The sequence below is a fragment of the Poecilia mexicana genome, unplaced genomic scaffold (genome assembly GCF_051168715.1).
Source record: "Poecilia mexicana isolate PSO_F unplaced genomic scaffold, ASM5116871v1 scaffold_6, whole genome shotgun sequence".
Lineage (NCBI taxonomy): Eukaryota > Metazoa > Chordata > Actinopteri > Cyprinodontiformes > Poeciliidae > Poecilia > Poecilia mexicana.
In genome coordinates this window covers 2,654,407-2,676,572 of record NW_028263375.1, presented here as the reverse complement: position 1 = coordinate 2,676,572, position 22,166 = coordinate 2,654,407, and the positions used below count along the sequence as shown (strand labels likewise).

The 22,166-nt window shown below is 39.0% G+C and overlaps 1 protein-coding gene across 2 annotated transcripts in view; it reads left to right on the top strand.

Moving 5' to 3' along the window:
* The window catches only part of vps13b (vacuolar protein sorting 13 homolog B), a 298,354-nt gene that overhangs the window by 163,349 nt on the left and 112,839 nt on the right, over positions 1-22,166 (top strand). For both annotated transcript variants that reach the window (XM_015003945.2, XM_015003947.2), the window contains exons 32-34: positions 10,875-11,078; positions 16,194-16,320; positions 19,047-19,190. In XM_015003945.2, the coding sequence (XP_014859431.2) occupies positions 10,875-11,078; positions 16,194-16,320; positions 19,047-19,190 (475 nt within the window). The remainder of the gene's footprint in view (positions 1-10,874; positions 11,079-16,193; positions 16,321-19,046; positions 19,191-22,166) is intronic.

The window sequence follows — 22,166 nt, the reverse complement described above, 5'->3', positions numbered from 1 at the left end:
TTTTCAGAGCAGAGTTGTGGTTTTCCAGGAGCCTGGCATACAGGAGCTCCTTGCTCCCAATCGTCCAAAAGTAGCTAAACATATCAAACAAGACAAAGGCTTTTATAGGGTGAGTAAGGCAAAAGTAATTCAAGACGCCAAAGACTAGCTGACGTCTAACTTTCAAAAGAATCCACTCGGAGTTGTTTAATCAAAAAAAAAGAAGAAGAAGAAAGAAAACCTTCTGCATATCCATACATAATAAACCTTTTAAGTTCTCTCTTTGGTATGCTAAACCAAAATACAGCCTTCTTTGTCTTCTTTGGGTTATGTGGCATATCACAATACCAGCTGTTGACCAACTCTTTTCAACATGTTTGCAATGTTTAGGTTTAGGATATAAGAAGTGGGTTTTTCTGTTTCATATATTATGTTTTAAAAAGAAAGCTTTTGAACAGAGCTTTAGAAGAGAGAGGTCACCAGGAAATTCAAGCGTTTTTGCTCTGAACAAAGTTTAAATTGAACATGTTGTTAGAAGTGTTTTATCAACATATATGAAAATCTTGCATGTTTTTGTGATATGTGAGCATGTCAAGCTAAACATTTCAAACATACAACCCGGTCAGTTGTTAATCGTAGCTTTTTTTCTTGGTTGACATCCAATGAACCCAGTTGGGTTATGGAAATATTCTGGTTTACGTTATCCGTTTGTCATCACCAATAATGGAAGCCAGGCAAGTATTAGTCAAAGTGTGAACAAACTGAGAATTTGAGAAGATGGAGAATTAATTCTGTCAGATGAATGTTATGTAATTAATAACATCAGGATCCTTTTTAGTGTTTTCACCTACAAGAGACAGATGACCAACAGATTTGTGACTCAACAAGATGGAGTGATGAAGCGGTTCAGGCTTTATCAAGAAGGAAAATTTTAACTCTATCCTTAAGTTGATGAGTTGGCTCTAGGAACCAGTACAGGTAGAAAATCTAGAGAGAACAATTAGTGATTTAATTAATAATGCTGCTGACTGAGCTCAGCAGATGTTAACAAGTAAAACATAGAATAAAACAGCAAATGTTCTTATCTTAGAAAGTGTAGACTCAAAAATAGCTGCAGTTGCCTTAGATAGTTAGCTGTTTCCTCTTCTAGAAGAAGGTGAACTTTGATTAATTATATATATATATATATATATATATATATATATATATATATATATATATATATAGTTCTAGGAGCGTCATTAAAAAAAGCAGATGAGAATATCTTCATCCTTTTCTCTGTTGCCCTTAAGCAGCTGAACATCAATTCAGCATAATCAAGAGGTGCCATTCCCAAGGTTGTTTTTATGTCAGAGGAGTCTACTAAAATTACAAACATGCTCCTAAAAACAACCAAAAGGCCAATTTTGATTTGTGTTCTATACTTTCAAAACTTGTAGGTCTCCTGGTTCTAAAGTGAACTCAGCGTTCTTTTGTATAATTCAAAACACCTTACATAAATGTTATTGCAGTGCTACCTGTATGTCATGGACGAGCCGTATCATAGCTTGTTTTGCCTGCTTTGACTGATTCCTGCAAATCTGCTGATTTTTATTTTTTTTTTTTTTTTTAAGTTTATTTTTTTCTCTGGTCTTTCTGCCTTTTCCAAATGAACAGCATCTCCAGCAGAACTGGATGGCACATAGATTAGCTCTGCAATGTTAGTTCTTTAGTCAGGGGGGAGAACGTGGAAAGAAATTCTCACAGAGAAATGTCACCTTGTGTAAATACACTCGGCGGCCTGGATGAATTGGAGATCCGCCTCATAATTATAAACATTGGTTCTGTAGTCATTCACAGAGGAGGAAGAATTAGCTGGTGCAGCAGCCATGTGTTCTCCAGATTATTGCAATTATTTTATGCAGTTTTTCCGCGCTGACATCAAAGTATTTGGACACTATCTCATGAGAAAGTGTGTGCAGTCCTGCAGGACTGGGCTGAACCGGGGGGGCTTTTGAGCTGCTCATAAAAGCCAGCCTCTCTTTCTGCGGAGCTATTGACAGACGTTTTTAATTCCCATTATGTGGGAGCTTCCAGCAGCAAGCTGTCGTATTCTGTTTCATCGCGCCTTTACTTTGCTGCAGTGGTACTTGCCTTTGAACAAAATGTTGTTTAAAGTTAAGAAGAAAGAAACAAGAAGGTCCTACTGTTGTAGCTATCTAATTACATGTTTGTTCAATCTGTCTGCTTAACCTGGAGCATGCGTTAACCTAATCAAATATGGCCATCAGTTCCCTGACTTTGTTTAGGAAACTTTTTGTTCTGCGTCCAAAACGGATCGGGCCTTGATATGTAATCTTGTTGCTTTAAATATTTGTCGGAATTCAATAATTGCTGTAAACAAAATGTAATCAACTTGAAAGAGCTCCTCCAAAAAAGCTTTCCTTTCAGAGATAAAGATGAGCATTCTTCAGATTGCTTTGTACCGTGTCTTTGTGTACACTGCTTTACAGCAGCTTGGCGATATTAAACGTCTTAATCAATATCAAGTGGAAGAGCGAGGAAAGAAAGAAAAAAAAAAAAGCACACAAGTAGCTGAAGCTGTGGGATCCATAAAATGCGCCTAATTTTACAGCTCTATAAAACACTCTCCTTCCAGGAGCAGGATTGAACAATTTATATGCAGGAGTAAATCACAAGGAGCGCTGCGGAGCCTGTAGCCATCTCAGCTTTAGATGTCGGAGGGATGTTTTGGTTTATTTTCTGCTCCTTTCCTAATAATATATGATTGTAAATCTCCTTTCTGTTTGACCCAAATGTCAAAATGGAGAGAGATTCATTCATCGCTGCTCATTTTACAGCTTTTTTATTTACGTATTATTTCAGAAAACCTGCCAGTATTGCTGATACTGCTGTTTAAATTGCAACAACTTCAGTTGGTTTCATTCTGTCAAATTGGTGCTGATTTAATGGCACTTTGTTCATCTAGTGTAACATAAATATTCATGTATAATCCTCCAAACTCATCCCATTTTTTTTCTGTCATTTTCTACATTTGTGAAACGTCACAAACAAATTAGGAACAAGTCCAACGGAGCAAAACGGAGAAGGAAGACTCCCCTCCCACTGTCTCAGTCACATCTGTTGACGGTCAATGCTTGGGGGGTGAGGTTATTGCAAAAAAGAATTAAATAAAAGAAAAAAAATTAACAGCCTTTAAAACCTCCAGGCAGCTGAGGGAGTTGTGGTTAATCACATTTCTTAGATGATTGTTTAAAGATAAGATCTGTGAAATTAAACAGGTGGTTGGATTACAATGTGACATGTCTTGGTCCAGCTAGGCATCCCCGTCACAGTTCTACATCAACAAAGCACCGCTAAGACTCCCACCGACTTCATTCCAATTTCCAGAGGAGGAAAGAAAGTGAATCAAATGAGTTGCTGTTAACAGGAATTCCCCAATCATTGGTGGGTTTTAAGGGAAAATGGTAGCTCTGTCCACCCTTTATATAGACATCAATGACTCATCAACTTCAAATGCATATATAATGTTGGAGATCTGAGACGGGGTGGTGCGCACAGCGACCTGTCAGTGATTTTCAGCAGCAGCCAGAACTGAAGTTGTTCCTAAATGAGAATCCAAGGTGCCTTTGTTCAGTAGATCCATTGCAGATGTACCTACTGTATGGAGGAATCCAGTGAGTCAGAGCCTTTTAAAAAGCTAGTGAATTACAGTCTCTGTTACCCCGGAATGTTCCGTGCTTGGAGCTACATGCAGGCAGAAGCAGAGAGGAGCACAGTTAAGGCTAACCAGGCCAGGCAAAGTGTGTCTCGGTGTGTGTGTGTGCGTGTGTGTGTAAAGGAAAGCAGAACAGAAGCAGCGGGGATGAGGACAGCATCTGTGCAGTTCAATAAATGACCCTTGCAGTGCTGTTGGACAAACTGCAGATCCTCTCAGGCTGAAAGGGAAGTTTTGAAGGTGCATCACCATTCTGACTGATGTGTAGCCAGGAATGTCGGATATATATTTATATATACATATATAAAGACAGAGCTTCAAAAATACTTTGTGGTTGAATGTGGTAACAAATACTCCCATCATGAGATTGTTGTGACTCCACAGACAATTGTGAAACTTAATCCCACAATGAGTTTACAAATCCGGCAAAGGTTCCCAAACTTTTCATCCTGACCGCCAAAATAACAGCGCCAGCAACTGGCACCTGGCAACCCCCAAAAAATATATATAGCGATTTCCTATTTTTATTTATTTATTTACCAGGATGGCCTGGTCTGGCTGCCCAAAGCAACTCCCTGTGGTTAACTTTTATTTACAAGGCACTGCTTGGACTCCTGCCAGCATATACTTGTTCTGCAATTGCACTGAGAAATGTTGACTTATACACTTTTTGCTCACACAATTTACTGCTTCTTTCGGTCCCTTTTGTTCGGACTAAATTGGACATGAAGGCTTTTGCTTATTCTGCTCTGTCTTCTTGGAACTTACTACAAGAAACTTTTAGATTAATTGAATTCTTCTCATTTAGTGCTTCTAAATCCAAGCCAAAGGTTCTTGAGGCCAATTCTGACATGTACTGATTTTAATAGTTTGACATTTTTGTTCAACTGTGTATTTTTCTGTGTTGTTGCTACCTTTTGGCAAGGACTTCCTTGAAGAGGAGGTTTTTAATTTCAATGGGTTTGAATTCTGGTTAAAAAAAGAAAGAAAAAGAAGGTTAAATAAGAAAAGAAAAGTTAAAAATATAGTCATATAATTATATGTATTTTTGAATCAATTTCTTTTAGAAAAAATACTAAAAAGTATTACTGTAAATTAGGAGTGCACTGATGATCACAGTTTTCTGGCTGATTGATGATTACCGATCTTTAAAAAGCCTCACCTGCCCATTCCAATTTTGGCCAATACCGATTTTTTTTTTGTCTGTAGTGCTAAATATAGCAAGAAAGTTGCTGAGCTGGCTACAGGGGGTGACTAATGTTATTTTCAAATGTCTAGACGTGACCTGGTGGGCCGGTCTGTCAGTCAAACCTCTGTCACAGCTGAGCAAATAAAGACAGACCTTTCCTGAGGTAGATAAGATCGGCTTCATGTGTAAATATTGGACGATCGCCAATCTACTAGAATTAAAGATATCAGGGCCGATTTATTGGTGCAGTCCTATTGTACATTATCTAATTAAATATTTAATGATACAATTATTTTATGATGTATATTTATTTACATGCACCTCAAGGGTGACATCACTGTAATTCTGAAATTCATTCAGAGTCCCCCGACTTTGCGTCTCATAACCCCCACTTTGGGAACCCCTCCATCAAAGTATGGATATGAGGGGAAAGGTGGACCCTCTCCTCCCGTCCCCCAATGTTAGGAGCCTATTCCGTTTTCAGCCACCTTCTGTTGAGTTCATATATTTGACATTTTGATCAGGATATCATGTGGTGCACTAGTTTGTTTCTTTCCATCTCAAGCCCTGTTTAGAGCCATACAACTTCACTGACATGTAAACTGAGGAGATAAATGACTCCTGTAATTAAGATATGTTGAAATCAAAGTGCACACTCTGCGTTTCGCAGTACACCAGGTCAATGTAAACAGCAGCCTGTCTTCTGTAGTCATTTTCTTTTAACTCATCACTATCACATACTGGTGTCTTGAGGGTGGTATAAACTCAGGCTAATCCTCGCTTTGCTTGCTTTGTATATAGAAGTAATAGTTTACTCTTAAGATCTTGTGTAAATATGATATAATTGGTCAAGCATGAGTGTCTTTAAAGTGCAATCAGCCTAATGAATAACAGGCTTCTGTTAGGAACAGCAGTGGAGGGGAGTAAATGCTGCCAGGATAAAAATGAATGGATGTTTGAGTTTTTGTCATGGGAATTTGTCAGCACATCAAAAGCACCGGTTTCCGTTTATTGTTTGATTTAAAAAGAAAAAAAGAAAATAAAAATCAACAACAATGTACTTCTCCAAACACACCCGGAGTACCTTGGACTATCCTGGAATGAACTATTGTAGTTTTTTTTTTTTTTTTGCTTTTGGAACCCTGTTGAAAAGCTTGGGATCAAAAATAATTTCAGTAGCACTGCCGTGACAGTCCGTTATATTCTGCTGACTCCCCATATTCCACCACATCATTTTCCTGCTTCGTTCTAAGAGCTGTTCAGTGTTGTAATTTAGAGCCTTAATTACTATAATTGGTAGATGCAAATTAACAGCAATTGAACTTGACTGGAGATATAAATCCACAACTCAGAATAAATCCCCAATTTAGAAGTTGTAGAATTTCTGGCAGTACGGAGTGAACCACTGTAGGTAAAGTGTGCTTAACTCGCCAAGTAATTGCAAGATTCATGAATCATAATGCTCTTGAATTCCCCTTCAGCACACACACACACATCCCCAGGGATCTCCACTTTAAGCCACTAGGAGTCAGAGCACGCTGATTGAGAAGCCACTGTGGGGCTTTGACTTACCCACAACGGAAATGCGTGGAGGAGCGAGTTGGTGCTGAAGGTGTTGAGCTAATAACATTCAGAGCCAAAGAGTCTGTCTGTTTGCCTGTCTGTCTGTAGTGGAGATCCGACCAAAGCACAGTTCACTCATGAAATATCTGACAAATACAAACCTGATTTAGTTTGAGTTGGAAGAAAGAAGCCTGAGGTCTCAATGAAATACCCTAATTGTGTGTTCTACTAGGAATAACAGGTAGGGAGTCAACACACACACATATACAAACATTATGGCTCTCTATCTTTACAAGGATTTTCCATTGACTTCCAATCATTTCCATAACTTTACCCTGACCATTACCAAAACATACCTAAATCTAAACTCTATGCATATCTTAGTCCTAAACCTAACCCATAAACAGCATCCCTCCTCATGGAGACCAGTGATTCCCCACAACTTAGTATGTGTTAGGATAATGGTCCTTACAACATAACAAATACAAGGCCACACACACAAACATGTTTGTGGGTCCACCCATATTAGGTGGGCCCATATGGTGCATATGGACCATATGGACCCATATGGTCCATACTCAAATACATGGAGTTATTTGAGTAACTCCATGTACGCCTAACCCAGACATTTTCCCCAACCCTAAACATTACTAGTATATTCAGAATCCTAACATTAACTAAAACCTAGTTCACATCGTACCTCTAAACCTAACCCCTGGTCCACTGTATTAGGGCCAGGCTTTTGTCCCCATAAGGCCTATCGGTCTTCAGAAGGTTAGTAAATATGCCACAAATTGTCCTAAATAGTTGCTAAGCAAATACACACACACATGCACACATATTTGTACTTCTATACAATCTGAAGACTTTGGATTGACTTCCATTCATTTCAGTTACTGCATTTATGCCTAAACCCTTACCACTACTAGTCTATTCCTAGCCCTAACCCTGTCTAAAACTTAATTCATACCCTACCTCTAAAAACAACTAATAGAGCACAGTAGGCCTCCAAAGTAGTAAGGACCAGGAGAAGGTCCCCACTTTCCACAAATGACCTCCCTTTGTTGGTAAATATTGTGAATGTGGTTCTCTGTATATACTATATACAAGTACACACGCACACACACACACAGATATTTAATCTGCAGACTAGGTAGGCAGTCATTTATTGTATGTGATTGTTGGGGAAATGGAGTGAAGAACAGACCTGGGTTGTGGGTTAAGGTTGCACATTTCAGAGTGACGAGATCCAGAAGCCAGAAGCACTTGGCATTGCCCTGTTGCTTCCTGCCCCACAGGCTTGGGGTCGAAGCATATGGATTGGGTAAAACGTTGATGGAGGTTGGGAGACCGTATAAAGCTACGGGCCATGCTGCAGCCTGCTCCACAGACTCCTGTGCATGAGGCCTTTAGCACAACCCGCCGCTCCCACACATCTAGCATTGGACCCTGAGCCTTAACCAGATCCCACTGTGGTTTGTTTTACAACCTTGAACGCAGTTAGCCTTCAGATGTTCTGCATAGTAATCAAGTTCTCCCAGTTTCCACTTTCTCTCCTTTTCAACAAACCTCTTTTCTTATTTAGCCATTTGGCTCCAGTTGTTATGAGTTTTTTATTTATGTATGTTCATTTAGTTAGATTTTATTTTATTACAACTACTACTTCCTACCATCCAAAGTTCTGGTTGTCAGTTGAAAGTGGTTCTGAGTAGGAAAATTCATAGTGCCAGAACAGGCAGCCGGGCTATATGTTTTGTTGTTACGAGTCTATGTATTTACATGAATTAATGTCTTTATTAACCCGAGTGCTACAAGCTTGTTTATTTGAATAAAAGTATTTCTTTTGGAGTGATGAAGCAGTGGTCTTTCTAAAGCGTTGCAAACGAACAGCATGGCCATGTCTTTACTAGAATCAGCTAGAATAGGCTGGATGGTTTCATTTGGTTCCATATTAAAGTTTGATGTGAGCCATCATATTTCAGCTCTGATGCAGAATCAGCCCAGTGACTTTCCAGTTATAAGTTAGGTTTAGATTGTGTCAGAAGATGAATAAATGTTTTTTAGAATAATAGCCATGAGTACTAGTACTGAGACAGAACTTTTCTTTGAAGCTTTTGATCCATTTTTATTTTTTATTTTTTACAAACGGCAGAATATTGTCATAAAAAAAGTAATGTTTCTGTTTTTGTAATTAAAGTAAGTTTGGCTCTTGAACAGAACAAGGGCCACATTAATTCCCCTTTCCCCCTCTGACTCTGTGTCCCTATCCACCCTCTGGTTTCCTCCATTTACAAATGCATTATTTCCATTAATGTAGTATTTCTTAGCAGATTTTAGATGCATATGAGATCCAGTTAAGTGTTTTCTCCACCTGCTTTACTGTGTATGTTTGTAAGTTTGAAAGTTTTTTTTTTTTTTTTACCCTTTCTGATTCCTCTCGGCCAAGCAGTGTGGTCTTCACATGACCAATCAAATATGTCAAACCGCCAGTGTTCTCCCCCCACATGTACAACGAGAAAATCTGGCTTCAATTATTATTTCACCCCAAGGGGAACTTCCAAAATTCCTCCTCTCCTCATTTGTCAGAAATGAAGCTCTTTAGTTTCCTGCGATTTGCTGAAATATGTCTTTTGATATTAAATCACACCGTTTTCCACTGGCTGTATGACCAAGACAAATGTTTATCATATTTATTTATGTCATTGGAGATGACCCCGCTGTTCGGCAATGCGGAGACTTGGCTGCAGATTCACATGTTAGGCTGATTGTGAGAAAGAGAGTCCCCCTAAATAAGCCACAGTTAAGAGATAATTTGGAAAGCACATGAGGTAACCGTGGTTTGTTTAAAGTGAAAAAGACAGTGTGGGGTTGCGCAGGGTGGTGGAGGTACTGTTACAAAAACCCTAATGAATCTCGACTGACACATCCCACCCAAATCCTACCCAACTCTTAGTTTGATTTCTATTATGCTTTGTTGATAAATGTGGTTCCAAATGTTGATTAAGGATCTGTTTCACTTGTTTGTATGTCAACAAATCCAACTAAGCCCAGTTATGCACCTCTAATCTCCCATTGCCATTGTTTTTGTTGCTGGTGCTCATTGTCATAACATCATGCTCTGGTAGAGGCCTTCCCAATGTGGCAAGGAGAGCGAAATGCTATCTGAAAATTGCCATTGACGTTGCCGAAACAAATAACCCTGCTCATGCTGCCGCTACATCTGTAGCCATTTTAAGCCTTCATTTATGCCATTTAAGCTCTCATTTGAATTCACCGGCACAAATAAACATTTCATAATGAACTGAAAGCTCTGATGTCATATGCAGATGTCGAATTCTGATTATTCCTTTTTTGCCCCGTGAATTTTCGTCTGAATCTTGTCTCTCGAAGGCAAAATAGATGACATCATTTTTTCTTGGCATGGACGGGTCAGTGCTCGCTCCCTCGACTGCAGCCGTTCCACTGCAGACACTGCTGCCCAGTGCCGATGCATCTCTACATCTCCTCTGCCGTGTTACAGTTTGTGTATACTGTAAAAGTTGTGTTTTTTTGTAGACGGGAATAGAAAGGATAAGAGCAGCTTTTTCAGGGCTGCTGAGCAGGCTCTAAGCAGCGCGTGCTGCCAGTGATGATAAGGTGGCATAAAGCAGAAGTTTGGATAAATCTAATGATTTCACCTGAGGTATGTGGAGGTCATTTTTCTAAGTTTACTTCATTTCTTTTTAGAAGCTTTGTTTTTTTAAGTCATCCATAGTGAGACTGGTAGAAGACTGGATTTGCAGAGCCTATGAGGAGAACACATTTTGTACTTGTTTTTACATTTTGTCATAATAAAACCACATTCTTTAATTGTGTTTTTATTGGGGTTTAATGTAATAGATCTGCGCAGGTAGGCCTTTTTTATGAAGCGGAAGGAAAATGTTACATGGCTATTAAAATTTTGTACGAATTGACACATAAAAAGCTTTCCCTTCATTTAATTGAAAGCTTGAGGTCGTTTTGTGGGGCCACTTGTCGTTACAGCTAAAATGTTTGCCAGTTTTTTGCAAAACAGCTTAAATACTCTGAACTATAATTCTGTTTAATTGGATGGGAAAAGTCGCTAAGTATTCATTTTCAGATCTTGTCTCAGTTTGATTTGACTGGACCGTTGTAACATGTGAATATGTTTTTATTTGATTTGGGGATTGCGTGACCAGCTGTGCTGTCAACATGATCTCTCGCCTTAGCCGTGAATTTCCAATCTGTTGATTGAGACTCTTGCTTACTGACTATGATTCACAGTACACTCACATCCAACATAAAGAAAAAAAAGTTTTTATTTTTTGTTGTTGTCTTTTACTCTTCTATGCTACCACACTGTAGTTCCAAAACTCAACTTAGCATTAAAGTGGGTTGGTACCTTCTCTCTTGTTTTCCCTGCAGGCGTGCACTGAACCTAGGCATTCTGCGTGACCCAGGTTCAGAGGTGGAGGACCGACAGTATCAGATTGATCTCCAGTCTATCAACATTGGTACCGCTCTGTGGGAGCAGCTCAAGCCGGAGAAGGAAGGAGCTAAAGGAGGGGCGTCGGCAGAAAATGAGAGGAGCTCTCAGAACCCAGCCCTGGAGTGGAACATGGCGAGCAGGTTTGCAGGAACAGTTACAACTAATGCTACATAAGGCTACTTAATGATTTATGGATGTATCATTTACACTTACTTGGTAACCTTTCTTCTCTTTCTGATAAATAGAGTATCTAAAGTTAGTATGTTAATAATCGTTAACTGGAGTATTCAGACTCTGAAACATGCAGTTTGCGAAAAACCATTTTCTATTAGTATGTTCTACCCAAAACTCCGCAAGTGGCAGTTTTAGCTTCACCTAGTTCAAATTCTGTAAAAATAAAATAAAAAAAAAATAAAAAATCCTATTACATTTAGCCCTTCACTTTATTGATGCAAAGTCAAGCAGAAAGAGCTGAACTTTTTACATGTTTATATGTACATCTGTTTTTTTATCTGCAGATGCATTATTTACTACAAATTATCAATCGTACTCTAAACAAATACTATGACGTAATTCAGGCGATAAAATGTTTATTTTTTTTCATTCAAAAGAAAATACTGAATTATTCATTTATTTACATTATCTCATTTATTTATAATATTGTATAAAATAAACCTAAGTGCAGTTTTATTTTCTAATTACTCATAATAATCAATAGGATAATTAATTACTAAAATAATTGTTTGCAGCCCTACAAAAATGCCTATTCTTGTAGTTTATGCAATATGTGACAAACATGTATCTTTAAAAATGTATAATATATCAGCAACCTACTCTGTGACTAAGTAAAGATCCCTAAATAACGGAAAACTGTTTTTTTTTTATTATTATTAAACAGAAATAATAAAATCTCATGCATACAGTCAGGGGTGGTACTAATTTTCCTAATGTTCCCATTATAACTGTGTGCAATGTGACAGTATTTCAGTCAGTTTATTGTTCATTAAATTATTTCCATATTAAGGAGCCGTTACATTTTCACTCATAAATACAAACCGTGACTATTTTTCTGCTTTTATAGGATCAGGAGCTAAAACAAGCAGAAATGTTACAGCCCGTTTGGCACCACATCCTTTTTTCCACTCATGTATGGAAGGGAACTGGCCCAAAACTCACAGATTTGCAGGCAAAAAAACGCAGATTTGTTCCCTGTCAACTAAAAATAACCCTCATGGAAGAATGCATTGCAAGATCAACAGAGGCCTGATTGAGACCGGGCTCCCAGGTCATCAGGCCTTTAAGTGATGCATGCTGAGATTCACACACCGTCCTCACCCAGACCTCTTCACTCTCTCGGGTGCAGGTTCAAACTAACCATCATACATACTCATTAGGGACATCAGTATTTTCTTTGTTTTTAGCACACACTCTCTCTTTCTCTCTCTCACATACACACACATACACACACACACACACACACACACACACTTTCGCAGAGTGATAGCCTTTGGAGTCCTGCCTGAAAAAAAGCAGACTGTTGGTGTTGCAGCTGATACTGATGTATGGGCCCTGGGCTCTCAGGGATGTAGTAAGAGTTTTATGTGGCAGCCAGTTGAGATTTATTTACTGGGGTCCTTTTTTTAAAAAAAAAAAAAAAGACTCTTCTTCCAGAATGGACTCATGCTACTGTATATGTTCTCATAAATGCAAACGATGCCCACAAAGCACTTAAAAGTCAGTTCAGAGTAAGTAAGTATGTTTTTCAGTCAAGAAAATGTTCCAATTTTTTTAGTAATTGCTTTAGACATACTTCAGTTTAAAATGTACAGCATGAGAAGTACAGAGAGATATTAATTTACTTGTGTGCTGAAGTACATTTGGTCTAGATTCAATATTTAATGCAGTTTATTTATATGAAACCAGTTCAGCCTGGCGGTGAGTAGCTGTAGCTATCTGCTCCTTGCTGTTCTTGGACACTGACTGCTGTGAGCTTTCTGTTCTGCATGTGTATTGTGATCAAGTATCAGCTTTTAAATCCCAAATGGTTATGTATCATATTACATATAATGCAACTGACTGCAACTCAACTGTTTTAAGTAAACTATACATAATAAGACATCTCTGGTTATTTGTTAGACATTGGAAAGGTCTGCTCTGTCATCCATCGTTTGATGCCTACCCCTTGCTGCATGTCTGCTCCTCTTCTTTCTTAATAATTGTGTCCTGATTCACGACTTTTAACATGCTCATTTTGAATAATTACTTATAATGCGAATAAAATATAACCTGATTAATTTCATTTTCATTTTGAAATACAAAAATTCCAAGCTAGGACTTTAGTATTGTGTTTCTACTACACTAAATAATTTGGATGTACAACAGTGTCTGTGTTGTACATCGACAAAGCCTTTTCTCTTCTCTTCATTGAGGATTCATTTTTACTTCAAAAAACAATCTGATGGGACGCTGGAAAAGACTGTTGGTGTGTTCAGATTGTGCTAAAAATGTTAGCCTATTAGCAAAGCTATTCAAAAACCTAAAGTAGCATCTGACTGCTAAACATGTAGCTTCAGCACAAATGCTCCTCAATGCTAACGTTAGCATCCACAGTCCACATTTCTAAAGAAGTTTCGATGAATGATCAGGAGTTCCTAAAATGAAAGCTGAATGGCTATAACATCACTTTCCACTAAAGACCAAAATAACAGATTAAAAACAATAAATCTTTGTTTTTGAGCTCGTTTGTCTATTCATTCAATAATTTAGCAGCAAAGGCGCTTTTTGAATTGCGAATGTTGCTAAGTTTGTCAACATGGTTTTAGATTAAAATGCAATTAATTCATTACAGACCCTGCAATTAACTCGATTAAAAATGTCCATTGAGTCCCACCGTTAAGAAACAAAATGACCTTCTCTTTCCCTGCTCCCTTCTCGTTGGCAGCAAACACAGTCAGAGGCTTTATTCAGCCTGCTGCTCTGCATGTCAGCCACCACCGAGTCATAACCGAACATGTGATGGAGAATGCTCCAGCAGGTTGAGGAAAGGGGAGCAGAGGAGTCAAGTTCACAGCTTTACTTGTCCGCCACAATCACCGGCAGAAACGCACCGCCTCACTTTTAACAAGCTTTGACACACGCCGCCTCCAGAGTTCACACCTTTCCCTCCATCCCTGCATCAGTATTCTCTGCCCTCTCTAGATTTCAACTCATGGCATGTTCACTATGTTGCCTTCAGGGTTCCAGTTTCAGTAGTTGTGGATCCGTAGCGGCCCCTGTTAGCTTCCTGAGGTTTTGTGAGGAAATTCCAGTACCACGGATCGGCTGACAGGATCTGTCCTCGTCACAGTTTGCAGTTGCCCACTAGGAAACAACCCTCTGTCATAGTGCTGCGAGACACTTGGCCAGACCTCTCTTTACTTCCTGCTGCCATTTGTGTTTCAGCTTACTGATTGGACCGTGTGCCATTGAATTTGAAAAGTTTTTCATGTGCGTGCATGAATGTTTTGGAGGGCATTTGCACAAAACAATTTTGCCAACAGGGAGAGAGCGAGAGAGACGTTGTGTTCTCAAGTCCGTTTGAGTTGTCATAATACTGGTAAATTGAACCGTGCGCCTCTAAGCCTTGCTGCTGAATGATAGCACCTGTCCTCTGCAACGAGACTCTCATTGTTTCAATCCCCCGTCTGAGGAGAGATTAGCCATCACCAATTGGCCTCACAGATCATTTCACCTCTGAATTAGGCCCCTCTTAAATTCTGTACACAAAGAAATGTGTCAGAAAATAATCCCTTAAGGGCACTGGTAATGCACATTTGTATAGCAGAAGTGAATGTGATATTGGTTCCGGTTAAGTACTGTAGTCTGGGCCACCTAGACTCTGGGCCTCTTGTAATCCCGGCCAACTATAAATATTGGAAGCTGCACCACTTGATTGTTTTAATAGCGCCAGATGTGGCAATTAACACCACCTTATAAAGCTCTCTTGTATGTTTGTTTTACTGCTAACAAATGTTCCCACAAATATGACCTGATTGTGGGAATGAACATTAGTGAAATGGAGAGAGTTGATATGAGACGTTCTCAGTTTGATCTTGTGCAAACAATACGGGGTTTGTTCCCGACCGAGAACTGTCAAATGACACCCCAATCTTTCATCTTATTGAAGCTTTACCAATAAGATCTTTGACCAGGAATGTGGAAATTTGTTATGGAACAGTTGGAAAACAAGCTTGTTAAAAAATATATCCATGTTTAAGTGATTTTTTTAATTTTTTTATAGTTTATTAAAAGCCTCAAAATGCTTGAAATACTGGTATGCCATGTTGCCCTTCAGCCAAGGATGCAACCATAAATCAATTGTCAATGTTTTTTCTTTTATAAGGTTTTTATTGCTGTAGTGGCCTGTATTTGCAATATTTAGGACAGGAAATGGGCAGAGAGACAAGGGGCTAGGAATAACGTGCAGCAAAGGCCCCAGGGTCGGATTGAATTCTGAAAAAGTAGCTGGCGTATGTGACATACCCCACGCTCCACCTCAATTGCAAACATTTTCTGCTTGTGTGTTTGTTGACTTTTCACACTTTGCCAAATGGCAATTCTTTGAACATTTTGATCATTGCTAAGCATAACAAAGCAGTGAAAGAGGGACCTATTATACAAAATTCATTTTTTACACATTTTCACTTCCATTTGTGTCCCGTCTGCTTCTAGAAACAGTCCGAGCTCTAAAAAAAAAAAAAAAAAAAATCCATCCAACTATTTTTTGGCAATAATTTCATGTGTTTTGGTGTCTGGAAAAAGAGCTGTTTCAAAAACCTTGCGATTAAGTCACAATTAGTGGGCACTGCCCTTCACCTACCAACACAATGGTCAGCTGGCATTACCCTGTATGCGCTGTAGTGTCTTGTTATTGACATACTGTTTAGAAACCCTTGGGGAGGCGTGGCCAGCAACAGCTTATTTGCATAAAAGTGACAGAACCCTACAACAGTTCATCCTGAAAGAAGCTCAAAAAGGCAGAACTGAACTCTCGTTACCTGAGAATGATTTTGTGGACAAAATGTCAATAACATGTTTTGCATAGCTCACTGACATATCCTAAGTTGTTTAAAAGCAAACATAATGGGTCCCCCATCACTGAATAACTGCAATCTTATGGTCAATCTGTCTGTTAAATGATATAACATAAACTCTCAGTTTTTATGGAAAAAATAACTGTAATTTTCGAGCTGAAGTATCTTCTCTTGTTTGTACAGCATCAGGCGCCAGCAGGAGCGGAGAGCGATCCTGACGCCAATCTTGACGGACTTCTCTGTCCGGGTCACTGCTGCTCCTGCCATCATCTTCAGCAAAAATCTCTCTCTGGATGGTGGACAGACGGAGGTGAGCGTATCCTCTGCACAGTATATATTCATTTTTTATGAGAAATCTTAGTGTTCAAATTGTCTTTGCTGCCAAGTTTCACAGTACTGTATAAATGTAAAGGAAGTCTCAAGCATGAGAATCTCTAGGCAGGCATCTTTGAGACACATAGAGAGGTCAAAAACACATGGAGAGTTTTCAACACAAGGGGAAAAGAATAACAAGAATATTATTCTTGTTATTCAGTGTAAATGCCTGTCCATTTACACTGACATTATTCAGAGAGGCAGTCAGGAGGTCCATAGTAACTGGAGGAGCTGCAGAGATCTTCAACAATCACACATACAGTCAGAGATGCAATCATTTAGATCTGTGTATGTTAATTTATTTAAATGGCTTAGTCAAAGTTTTAAAATCATTTCATAATGGAAATCTGTGGAGAGGCCAGAAACTCAATGGGCACAGATACTATCCATCAGCCTGACTGAGCGTTAGATGTTATGTAAAGAACAAGAGGCACAAATGTCAGTCTCTAGATCTGCAGAGTTTGCACACACTTAACCCAAAGTGACATGTAGCTGTAATCTCAACAGAGCGTGGCTCCATTAAGCATTGACCCGAGGTGACTAATCACATATGCACACCACACTCTTCAGATCTATTTTTGTTAGTGATCTTGAAAACTACGTATAATCTTTCTTCCACTTCACAGGCATTCAGTACCTTGTGCTGCTCTATCACAAAATAACCCAATAAAATATGCTGATGGTGAAATGAAACTGAATCTTTGTTTCAAAGATGTAAAAAAAACAAGTGTCAGAAGAAAAAATAACTAAAATATGAATATATAGGAGAAGTAATCAAACATAAAATGCTAACTTTCATATTCAGTTTGAAAAGGAATAGGAAGAAGTCAATGCTTGTTAAATCTAACTCCAAATTGAGTCACCTAGTATATAAAGTGTGCATTTCAATCTAGTTACAACGTGGTATATTGGAAAAAAGTTTAAGTGGTGTGCAAAGCACTGTAATTACCACAAAGTATAATGATATATTTTTTAAAAAGGAATGTATCTTTAACCAGTTCAACATCTTAACTCCACATTGTCAGTAGATTGTCCATTCTAATAGTTTTGGGGGTATAAATGTATTCATCCCTTTGTAAGGGTCTGCTCACTACACCAGCTAACTCTTTGTACCTTTTGACTGCAGCCTGTTAAAGCCATGATTGTAGTCATTACTCTTCTAATCCGCCGTTCATATGAAAATAGACATTGATTATGTGAGATGTCAAACGTATTTATGTTTTGCTCTTAGCTTACAGTAACAAACTCATTTAGAAGCCCTCCACCAGTCCAGCGTGTAATGGAGGTTTTTGACCTCCAGAGTTCAAACCTTTCTGCTTATACAGCTGATGTTTTCTGGCACGGCTCTCGGAGACATCCTGCCTCTTTGATGCCTCATCCGACCACGCTAACGTGCCCCCTGACAATGTGTAACAGCTAATCCATAGTTTTTACTGAGAGACACACATGCGCACGCACAGAGACCAAGTAATTTGTGTAACCTCCTGTGATACAGAGACCCAGAGCCAGGAACAACATGAACGAAGCAGGACTGCCTAGTGTTGAAAAAATGTCTAGGTTGAAATTGTCATTAATTTTACTCCCCTCTACCCACTTTATAGCATTTGTTTATGCTTAAAACATAATATAAAAGCTACTTTAAGTTCATTAAAGGGGCAGTATTATGTAAAGTTTAGTTCTTTTGAGCTTTACATAATGTTATAAAGTTATTACCTCATCAAGAACATACCTAGATTCTTTCATGCATGTTTGAGAAATCCTTTTATCTCCCATGGCAACCATTCAGCTGTGCAAAACCCCTGGGTGGACATAGCCCCTCTTCTGAGCTGCAGTTTACAAGCTCCTGCCTCACAGAGCGTCCCTCCCCCTCGACTAACCTACTCAGTTCCTTCTGACTAGCCATCAGCAATTAGCAAACACCTGGTGGAACTGCACACCTGCTGAGCTCATTACTGGAGCTACTTCTGGCAAAAACTTTGTTAAATGGTTAATAGAGGAGCCATGTTGTGATGACTTCCAAAAGATGGAATTTCAGAAAGAGCAGACGTTTTTAAAGAGACAGAGGCCCAATTTCGAGGCGTTAAATTATGAATTCAAAATTCTTTCAAGTCATATTTGATATATACAACAATTTTATAACAATTGAATGTAACGTAGTTTCTTGATTGTGCAATGAAATGGCACCATGTTTCTGGAAAATACACAGTACTGCTCCTTTAAGTTATTATTCTCAGCTCTCTATTAGTAAAACGATCATGCACTATTTATACGTTTTAAAAGGTCTGTGTTATTTATATGTTTTAGTGAATTCTGTCCAGCAGCAGTGTGAGAAGGTACTGTAGTTCTGCTTCATGTGTGTAGCTCAGTCAGTCCTCAGTGTTAGTGAGTAATATCCTATCAGATGGAGCCTCCTGGCTCAGGTTTACACTGCTGGCTGTGGGTGGGACCCTGGAGAGGACAGAGGGTGAAGAGCGGAGCAGAGGAACACAGTGAACAGAGAGCAGGACATGTGCACACAGTGCTTGAGGATTGTAGAAGAAACAACTGAGAGGAGCAATAAATGAGACCACAAACAATCCCAATGTTGTGTTGAGTGTCTTTCCCCCACCCCCCACCCCACGTCTTTTCTTAATTTCCCTCCTACCTCCCCTCTCTCTTCAGGAAGTGGTGGTGTGTGGCCACTCTCTGGAGGTGAATGTGACCAGCAATCTGGATTTCTACCTCAGCGTTGCCCAGGTGCAGCTCCTTCAGCAGCTCCTCAGAGACAACATGGTGGGCTTGAATGCTTCAGAGAAAAGTTCTGAGGTAACTTCTGACCCCATATATGTTACATATGAAAATGCTACTGCTGAAATATTTACACCAGTGGTGTCCAAACCTTTTGTAATGTGGGCCCAAAATTGTCAAGTCAGAATAATTGTGGGCCAAAGGAATTCCTAAAAATACAAAATTATATTTGTTTTTTATTTTTTTACTCCTCAACAATAAATTATAATTAAACAAGTTAAGAAGTTATTATTATTTTTTTTTTTTTTTTTTTTTGTTAATCTTTGCAGATCCAAAACTTTGAGTTTTACACTCTGTTAAAACAAAGACATCCAGATTGCAAATTCTTTTGGGATCAGATGGAAAAAGAAAAGAAAAACATTTTGCCTATTTTCAGAAGTAACAGGATTTGCATCACTGTCTCTTTAAAAATGCTTGCTGTATCAAGCGAGGTTTAATAAATGAAATAAAAGCCGATTTGGATTCTGCAGCCTGTTGATAGTCGGCTGATAAATCTGGTCCTATTTACTATGAAATGGAAGAGAAAGTAAAAAGAATGGTTCTTAAGACAAACACTTTTTACTTCACATTTTCCATCGCAGAACATTTTAATTTGTTGGTAACAATTAGGCCACCTGTTCCAGCGGGCCACACAGAAACAAACAGTCAAGGGACCGCAAATGGAACATGGCTGAGCTATGGTCACCCCTGATCTACACTGTATTCCCTCAGTCATGCAGTAAAAATGTCAGCTTTGTTTTTAAAGATGGTAGGTTTTATTCTCCTGTTTACGTGCCGCGTACTGTCCGATTGATCCCCGGATTGCTGAACAAGTGAACCAGTTTTCTCTGAAATCTGTCAGGATAAGCTCCTCTGACACCATTTCCTGACTATCAGCGCTGACTTTTGTTTTTTGGGTGAATCCAACACATTTAAATATTTACTTTCTCAGAGCAAAGCAGCGCTCTAATGTGGCATTAGTTTACTGTGCTGTGCTCCGCTGCAGCCATCAGGGCCCTTCCTATTGTTTACAGGACAAGGAGCACCCAGGCGCCATTTGCCCCGTCTGACCGCTTAATGAAGCTTTCTAATGGAACACAATATAAAAATATTTACCAGCATTGGTGAGGAAGAGACTCCCAGAGGAGGACAGAGGAGAGAAAAGAAGAGGGTGGGGAGAGGGGGGCTAAATGAAGTGAGTCCACAAAGGAACTTCTCTGTTCACTTATTGTGAGACTCTTTTTGGAAGCATCTGTTTAGTTCAGAGTGTCAGATGACTCAGTTCTTCTGAAGGCTTCCGAAACACAATAGAAGAAAAAGAAGAAACTGCACAGAAAATCCTTAAGTACTAGAGCATAAACAAAGTGTTTCTGCTTATTAATAGGGAGAAAAAGTAATACATTTGTTTTTCAGATTTCTATTTGGAAAAAGACTGAATTAGCAATGATTCATATTGTATGATAGTCATTTGACATAAAGTTTAGGTTTTACTTAAACATTCTGTGGTTGTAGTTATTATTGTCCATCTTTCGCCACTAAAATCTGCTCCACAGAGTCAATATAAGTTAATGTGCTTGATTTTTTTTTTTTTTTTATTATTATTATTGTTTTGGCATTGAAAGTTGAGTTTTGGCATCTTTGCAGTTTGGACCCTCAGCTAATTTTTCCTCTGGCTTTGTGAACACCAGGAGGTTTTTGGATTGGTTGAGCAGTTTTCTGTCTGCTGTCCTGCTGATTACTGGGAGTGTTATTGTCTAAGCAATGTGAAGAGTTTACAAAAAAAACATTTATCTGTTCACTAAATGTGAACAGATAGCAATTATCCATATTGTATGATAGTCATAATAAAACATTTGCAAGTGCTCCGTTTTTCTCAGTAGAACATTGTATTGTAGCAATAATCTAGTTGTAACATATCCTCCATTTACCTCTCAGTTCTCATTTTTGATGATTTCTCTGGTTCCTGCTGCTGTTGGTAGAAGAAACTGAGCTTAAATCCATAGTTTTTGTTTTGTCAGCCTGGAAAACATTTGGCTAGGTGGTCATGTAACGTTCACGTGCCTGTACCTGCAGCGCCTTGTGATCAGCTGTGTCAGCCTGTGTGCTGCTGGGCTGTAGAAATTACTCTGAATAAATGTTATCTGCCTCAGGGTTAAGCTCTTTGTAGCTCTATCTAGTCTGTTTGGTTGAGTATGGTGTGTGTGTGTGTGTGTGTGTGTGTGTGTGTGTGTGTGTGTGTGTGTGTGTGTGTGTGTGTGTGTGTGTGTGTGTGTGTGTGTGTGTGTGTGTGTGTGTGTGTATAGGGACTCATTTTTCAAGCTACAGAGCCCTCTAGTGGTTACCTTTACTAAGAGTGCTGTGTGATTCCTCAGATCCTGGCTCCTGTTTAACCCTCTGTTCTTTCCCACAGATAAAGCACATCATGCAACACATATCAGTATAAAGCTGCCTGTCAGCTGACAGCAAAGGAGTAAAATATGCATTGATAATATGCCCTTTCACTTTAGTTTTAACTTTATTTCTGATATGCATACAGTTGGACAGTGTTCTTTGTACAAGCTGCTCAAAGGATCAAGTTAGAAGACATCTGGTGTGGTTGAATTGTTTCTGTTGTTGAGATTCTAAAAACATTTCTTGCATTACTGTCCCCAATTCAAATCAAAATAAAACTTGGCTCCATTCTTCCTGATTTTTTTCACCCCCCCTCCCCCCACCCATGTGCAGTTTGTCTTGAATCCCATTCTCTGATTTCAAACAGTTCCCATTACCCCTTACAGCTGTGTTTTATTGTCAGGGTTAATGAATTTGTTTTGTTGGGGCTTTCGGGTTCCTTGGCAGCGGGAGGCAAGCCAGGCGCGTGGGGAATGTGTGCAAGCATTGTGTAGGGTTTTCAGTCATCTCTAAACACTGTGCTGTGCCATAAATCTGTTCATACACACACTCAGTTAATTGTCTTTTATTTTCATTCTCCCTCTGTGTGCTCTGAAGCCGTTTTTCCACAGTTGGCGTTCCAGT